Consider the following 7,591-nt stretch of genomic DNA (forward strand, 5'->3'; position numbering starts at 1 on the left):
TAGTGTGTGTCTGTGACAATCATTGGAACATTAACTTTATATGTGTGTACAGTCGTGGTCAAAAGTTTACATACACTTGTGAAGGACAATGTCATGGCTGTCTTGAGTTTCCAATAATTTCTACAACTCTTATTTTTTTGCGATAGAGTGATTGGAGCACATACTTGTTTGTCACAAAAAACATTCATTAAGTTTGGTTCTTTTATGAATTTATTATGGGTCTACTGAAAATGTGAGCAAATGTGCTGGGTCAAAAGTATACATACAGCAATGTTAATATTTGGTTACATGTCCCTTGGCAAGTTTCACTGCAATAAGGCGCTTTTGGTAGCCATCCACAAGCTTCTGGCAAGCTTCTGGTTGAATTTTTGACCACTCTTGACAAAATTGGTGCAGTTCAGCTAAATTTGTTGGTTTTCTGACATGGACTTGTTTCTTCAGCATTGTCCACACGTTTAAATCAGGACTTTGGGAAGGCCATTCTAAAACATGAATTCTAGCCTGATTTAACCATTCCTTTTGTCAGGGTTGCCCCCTGTCGTCTGTGGGCCTATCTGGGGACGTCTGGGATCCATCCCTTGGGGGGGGGGTATGAGTACCTGTGCAGCTGGGGAAGCACAGCTACTTTTCGCCCCAGTGGGTCTGCAAGAGATGGCGCCATCATCTCCGAGGGGTCTGCAACAGACGGAGCCATCCTCTCCAGTGGACCAGCAGACGCCACCATGCACTACGGTGGGCCGGCAGACGCCACCATGCACTCCGGTGGGTCTGCAACTGACAGCGCCATCATCTCTGGTGGGTCTGCAACTGACGGCGCCATCATCTCCGGTGGGTCTGCAACTGACGGCGCCATCATCTCCGGTGGGTCTGCAACTGACGGCGCCACCACCATGCACTCCGGTGGGCCAGCAGAGGGCGCCGTCACTACGCACTCCGGTGGGCCAGCACAGGGCGCCGCCACCATGCACTCCGGTGGGCCAGCAGAGGGCGCCGCCACCATGCACTCCGGTGGGCCAGCAGAGGGCGCCGCCACCATGCACTCTGGTGGGCCAGCAGAGGGCGCCGCCACCATGCACTCCGGTGGGCCAGCAGAGGGCGCCGCCACCATGCACTCCGGTGGGCCAGCAGAGGGCGCCGCCACCATGCACTCCGGTGGGCCAGCAGCAGAGGGCGCCTCCACCATCCTCTCCAGTGGGCCAGCAGAGGGCGCCACCACCATTGTCTCCGGTGGGCCAGCAGAGGGCGCCACCACCATCATCTCCGGTGGGCCAGCAGAGGACGCCACCATCCTCTCATCGGCCACGGATGTGGTCGTTCCATGGGCGACCGCCTCGCAAATTGCGGCGGCGTTCAATTCGCCGTCGCCACCTGACTCTTCCCCGCTGGTTGCGGGGACACTTGGCCTGGCGGCCCACCTCCTTGTCCTCCCTCCACCGTCCCTTGACTTTGGACTGTTTTTTTGGGGGCGGGGGGGGATTTTCTAACACGTCTGGTATCCGTTATGGGAAGAGAGGCTACTGTCAGGGTTGCCCCTGACAGTTTGGTTGCGTGTGTCTTAGTTTCCTATCAGTGCTTTTATTTTGTCTTCATTTCCTGCTTGTATCCCTGAGTGCTTTTCCCCCTCAGCTGTGGCTGATTGGCACCGGGCCACAATCAGCCAGACGCTATTTGAACCTGTCTTCCCTTCCAGTCAGGGCTGGATTATTGTCATTGAAATTCTTGTCATTGCAGCTCCTACCCGTTTTGTCGTTTATACCTGAATCCTGTAGCTGTTGGCAGCGTGCTGTATTTTGTTCCTAGTTCCTGTTTGCTGGATCCTGTTTTCCAGTTTGGCTCCTAGTTCCTGGTTTGTGTCTTTTCTTTATTTTTACTTTTGGACATTAAATAATGTTTTTCCGCACAATGCCTGCCGCCTTCTCTGCATCTTGGGGTTCGTCAACAACTCCATGTGACATCTTTACCACTTTTGACGTGTGTTTGGGGTCATTGTCCTGTTGGAACACCCAACAGCGCCCAAGATCCAACCTCTGGGCTGATGATTTTGGGTTGTCCCGAAGAATTTGGAGGTAATCCTCCTTTTTCATTGTCCCATTTACTCTCTGTAAAGCACCAGTTCCATTGGCAGCAAAACAGGCCCAGAGCATAATACTACCACCACCAAACATATTAAAGTTAAAGTACCAATGATTGTCACACACACACACTAAGTGTGGCGAAATTAAACCCACGGAAGGCAGCCGGCCCAGACCACATTCCTGGTCAGGCCCTCAGGGTGTGTTCATCAGAGCTGGCTGACGTACTTGCTGACATATACAACTTGTCACTAGCACAAGCTGTTGTGCCCACCTGCTTCAAGACCACCATCGTGCCCCTGCCAAAGAAAAACACTGTGACCTGTCTGAATGAATGTTGCACTCACCCCAATAGTGATGAAGTGCTTCGAGAGGATAGTCATGTCACACATCAAGAAGACCACCCCAGACACACTGGACCCTCTACAGTTTGCCTACCGGCAGAACCGGTCCACTGAGGATGCAGTTAACACCGTCATCCACACCACCCTCACCCACTTAGAGGGCAAGGACACCTATGCCAGGCTATTATTCATCGACTACAGCTCACTGCTAAACTCCTCACTGTTGGTCTGACACCGGCTCTCTGTGACTGGGTCCTGAACTTTCTCACAAACCGGCCCCAGTCAGTCAGAATCGGCAACCAGACATCAGGCACAAAGGTTCTAAGCATAGGGACCCCCCAAGGCTGCGTGCTGAGCCCCCTATTGTACACCCTCTTCACACACGACTGTGTGGCCTCCCAGAACAACACCAGTATCATCAAGTTTGCAGATGATACTACGGTCGTCGGACTGATCACCGGGGGAGCTGAGGCAGCGTACAGAAGGGAGGTAGCGGAACTGGTGGCCTGGTGTCAGGATAATAATCTCTCCTTGAACACAGACAAGACCAAGGAGATTATTATTGACCCACGGAGAAGGAGTACCCACTACACACCTCTGTACATAGGGGGGACAAAGGTGGACAGGGTGAAAACCTTTAAATTCCTCTGGACCCACATCAGCGAGGACCTCACCTGGGATCACAACACCCAACAAACAATAAAGAAAGCCCAGCAGTGACTGTACTTCCTAAGAAGGCTGAGAAAATTTGGCATGCCACCCAAAATTCTCAGCAACTTCTATAGAAGTACGGTTGAGAGTGTCCTTACCAGCTCAATCACGGTCTGGTATGGAAACTGCACTGCTAAGGACAGGAAAGCACTCCAGCGAGTGATTAAAACTGCTCAGTACATATCAGGAGCAGCCTTCCCCTCACTACAGGACATGTACTCTACCAGGGCCACCAGGAGAGCACACAACATCGTAAAGGACAGTACACACCCCCAGCACAGTCTCTTCAGCCTCCTACCATCAGGCAGACGATACAGGAGCCTGAAATCCAGGACTACGAGACTGACAGTTTCTACCCACAGGCCAGGGTTTCCCACACATTCATTTATTTGTGGCGGCCCGCCACGAACGAATTACGTCCGCCACAAATTTTAAAAAAATAAATAAATTTAAAAAATTTAAAAAAAAAAAACAATTTTTTTTTTCTTGTCCTCTCCAGCTTCTCAGGCAAATCATGTAGTTGATGTAGATGCCCATATAGGCTGTTCAGATTTACTTTACAAAAGAGAAGTGTAGGATACTTCTCTTGTTGCCTTATTTGTATTTGACTTTATTAAATGTATTTATATTAGAAACACAACATGTGTATATAACAAAGAGTGCAAAGTCTGCAGGCAGTAGGAAACACATGGTTAAGGGTAGGGAGTAAAACTGATGGCAGTCTAAAGTTCAAGATTTTTGGAGCTCTTTGTGTAGTGGATCAGATGTTTGATGAAGCTCTGTGTCTATCTACCACCACTACTGTTTTCTGTTTATTTGTTACTGACTGTGGCAGGACACCTCTGCCTCTGTTGCACTTTATGTTGCTGGTAAATAATATGGTTGTAGTAGTAGGCTAAAGTTAAATTATTTAGTATGCACTAATTAAAGGAGCAGAGCTTTGAGATTTTTTAGCTTTTATATTTTATAAGATATATTTTTTGTAAGAATCACAATTAATAAATATATTTCAGTGAATAACATTGTTCAAATCTGTATATAAATATGTACAAAAAGTGTTGTAATTATATTGTAAAATGGAAGGATGGATGGACGTTTAAAACAAAACTGTTATTAATTAGTAAGTATACATTTTTTGAGCCTTTAGAGAAAATCAAATCATTGTAGTATATTATGCAAATTACTTGATGATGTCATGGTGACCACGCCCATAGCCACGCCCCCACCACCACAGGTATCTTGGCAGTTTATGGGAAACACTGCACAGGCCATCAGGCTTGTGAATGCTAACTTGTGAATGCTAGCTCCCCCCCAATTTACTTTTGTCTTTTTGAACAAAAGACAGCTACCATGACCACCCCCGAACTGTGAACCATCACTGTAGACACTTTTCACCTTTGATCACTAAAGACACTTTAACTGCTGCTGTGACAAAATGTCACCTCCATATTTATACTGTTGACTGTCAATCAGAATGTGCAATAATGTTATGTTACTTACTGTGCCTTGTATATACATTTTTATTTTTAGCTAAGTACCGTGTGACTTGTTGAAGGGTAGACTAGCAAAGTAAGATTGTCATTGTACGGCAAACTGTCTGTTTAACTGTGCATATGACAATAAACAATCTTGAATCTTGAATTGTGGCCAAACAGCTCGATTTTTGTTTCATCTGACATCTGAAAAAGATAAGACCTTCTGGAGGAAAGTTCTGTGGTCAAATATTAACATTGCTGTATGTATACTTTTGACCCAGCAGATTTGGTCACATTTTCAGTAGACCCATAATAAATTCATAAAACAACCAAACTTCATGAATGATTTTAGTGAGCAACAAGTATTTGCGCCAATCACTCTATCACAAAAAAATAAGAGTTGTAGAAATTATTGGAAACTCAAGACAGCCATGACATTATGTTCTTTACAAGTGTATGTAAACTTTTGACCAGGACTGTAAGTAATTGCTATTTAGTGGGAAAGGGTATGGTTAATTCCAATGAGCATGTTGTAAAGAAATATAAACGAGAAATATGTGATGTATCATGTTAAAACTGTGTAAATGTTCAATATAAACTTCAACCAACCGCATTTAAAGTAAATGAAAGTATGTGATACAGCAATGTAGGATGTACATGTGTACCCAATAGTGTGGCCTGTGAGCATCATATGTGATACAGCAATTTAGGCTGTACATGTGTACCTAATAGTGTGGCCTGTGAGCATCATATGTGATACAGCAATTTAGGATGTACATGTGTACCCAATAGTGTGGCCTGTGAGCATCATATGTGATACAGCAATTTAGGCTGTACATGTGTACCTAATAGTGTGGCCTGTGTGTGCATCATATGTGATACAGCAATTTAGGCTATGCATGTGTATCTAATAGTGTGGCTTGTGTGTACAACCATGAAGCTCTCCATAACCAAATTACAAGCAATATTTAGACACTTTAGGACAAGATTGTCTCCATAAAAAGGTAGAAATACTTACATGCCATGTAAGTGATCAAAGCGAGGGCGAAAAGGAGCTTCATTATTCTTCTATTTATTCCTGATATCAGCCAGACGATCCGCTTCATCCTCCGCTAAAAGCAAGCAGGACCGGGGGGAGCAATGAGCCGATACGTCCAGGTGCAACTATAGCATTTTGGCTGGCAAAGTTTGGATCGAAATAACGACAATATATCGTTGCAAATACGCGATACAGGGTGACTGTGTGGGTGTCAATGAATATATATGTGAATATAATGAATATAGGAATATAACCGCTGCTGCTGCTGCTACGTCATCGGGAGCCGTTTACGTGGCTAAAGGAGTAGCACACACAGGTAACATCTGTGCTCAAGTCGCTGCACTATAAAATGTCATATTTGCCCGATTTTTATTTGAGCCATTTTCTTTCTTTTGAGTCGCCTTCCTATACAGACAATTGAAGGATCACTGTTGTATTTACAGAATGAATTGACGCCAGAGTACAGCGAAAACGACACACTGACGAGCCAAACAAGCTGGCCAGCTACTCACATACTTGCACGGCAAGCTAACTGGTGACAAAACGAAAGCGTCGCCATTGATATCCAAACTAAAAACACTGCCCCTGTCTGCGAGTTAAATGCGCGTTCACGGTATAAAATGTGGATAAATTCCTTCGTGTAACTTTGTCGAATGTAGCATGTCTTCTTCCTGTACTGGTGTCTTTTCTTCTTCGACGGCAGGTTTTTACTGACGGCTAACTATGAATTGGTGTAACACTGCCACACCTGGTAGCAAGGTTACATTACAACATAATAATAAAAGACTTAGACTTGGGCAGCACAGTGCTGAAAGGGGTTCGTGCGTGTGCCTCACAATGCGATGGTCTGGGGTTCGATCCTGCGCTCGGGATCTTTCTGTGTGGAGTTTGCCTGTCCTCCCCGTGACTGTGTGGGTTCCAGGTATTCTGGCTTCCTCCCACCTCCAAAGACGCGCACCTGGGGATAGGTTGATTGACAACACTAAATTGGCCCTAGTGTGTGGATGTGAGTGTGAATGTTGTCTGTCTATCTGTGTTGGCCCTGTGATGAGGTGGCGACTTGTCCAGGGTGTACCCCGTCTTCCGCCCGAATGCAGCTGAGATAGGCTCCAGTGACCCCGAAAGGGGACAAGCGGTAGAAAATGGATGTATGGCATACTTGCCAACCCTCCCGTTTTTAGCGGGAGAATCCCGGTATTCAGCGCCTCTCCCGATAACCTCCCGGCAGAGATTTTCTCCCGACAAACTCCCGGTATTCAGCCGGAGCTGGAGGCCACGCCCCCTCCAGCTCAATGCGGACCTGAGTGGGGACAGCCGTTCTCACGTCCGCTTTCCCAGCAGCTTGCCTGCCCAATGACGTCATAACATCTACGGCTTTTAGAGAGTAGAGTGCACAACAAGGAGAGAGAGTTCTTGGTTTCTTATGTGGGTTTATTGCATACTTGCCAACCTTGAGACCTCCAATATCGGGAGGTGGGGTCGGGGGGGCTTGGTCGGGGGTGGGGGCGTGGTTAGGGGCGGGAGGCGTGGTTAGGGGCGTGGTTAAGAGGAGAGTAGTTCATATATATATATATATATATATATATATATATATATATATATATATATATATATATATATATATATATATATATATATATATATATAAATACTTGACTTTCAGTGAATTCTAGCTATATATATATATATATATATATATATATATATATGTGACGGTCCACAACTGTATGTGGCAAAATGCAGCTCCACACTGCTGTCGCTTCAACATATCACTGGCACCAGGTGGATTATGAAATTCTTTTATTACAGTGTCCTGCAAAACAGTGCAAATTGTGAGACTGTGAGTCCACTTGGGTCACGGGATTATCAATTGGAAGGCGTCACAGTTCTGAGCACTTCCCGCAGGTAAAGTACATACCACTTCTCGCCAGCAACAGGCGCTGTTGCAAC

The 7,591-nt window shown here is 45.9% G+C and overlaps 1 protein-coding gene across 2 annotated transcripts in view; it reads right to left on the reverse strand.

Annotated features, from left to right (window-relative positions):
* Nucleotides 1-6,543, reverse strand: part of uxs1 (UDP-glucuronate decarboxylase 1) — a 104,496-nt gene extending 97,953 nt beyond the window's left edge. The window contains exon 1 of one of the 2 annotated variants that reach the window (XM_062068889.1): nt 6,478-6,543. Coding sequence is in view for 1 of the 2 variants with exons in the window: in XM_062068888.1 (XP_061924872.1) it covers nt 5,621-5,708 (88 nt within the window). In the remaining variant the exon portion in view is untranslated. Of the gene's footprint in view, nt 1-5,620; nt 6,373-6,477 lie in introns of those variants that run through there. The other variant, XM_062068888.1, reaches the window with a different exon arrangement.
* Nucleotides 6,544-7,591: the final 1,048 nt, after the last annotated feature.

Source organism: Entelurus aequoreus, linkage group LG14, assembly GCF_033978785.1.
Source record: "Entelurus aequoreus isolate RoL-2023_Sb linkage group LG14, RoL_Eaeq_v1.1, whole genome shotgun sequence".
Classification (NCBI taxonomy): Eukaryota; Metazoa; Chordata; class Actinopteri; order Syngnathiformes; family Syngnathidae; genus Entelurus; species Entelurus aequoreus.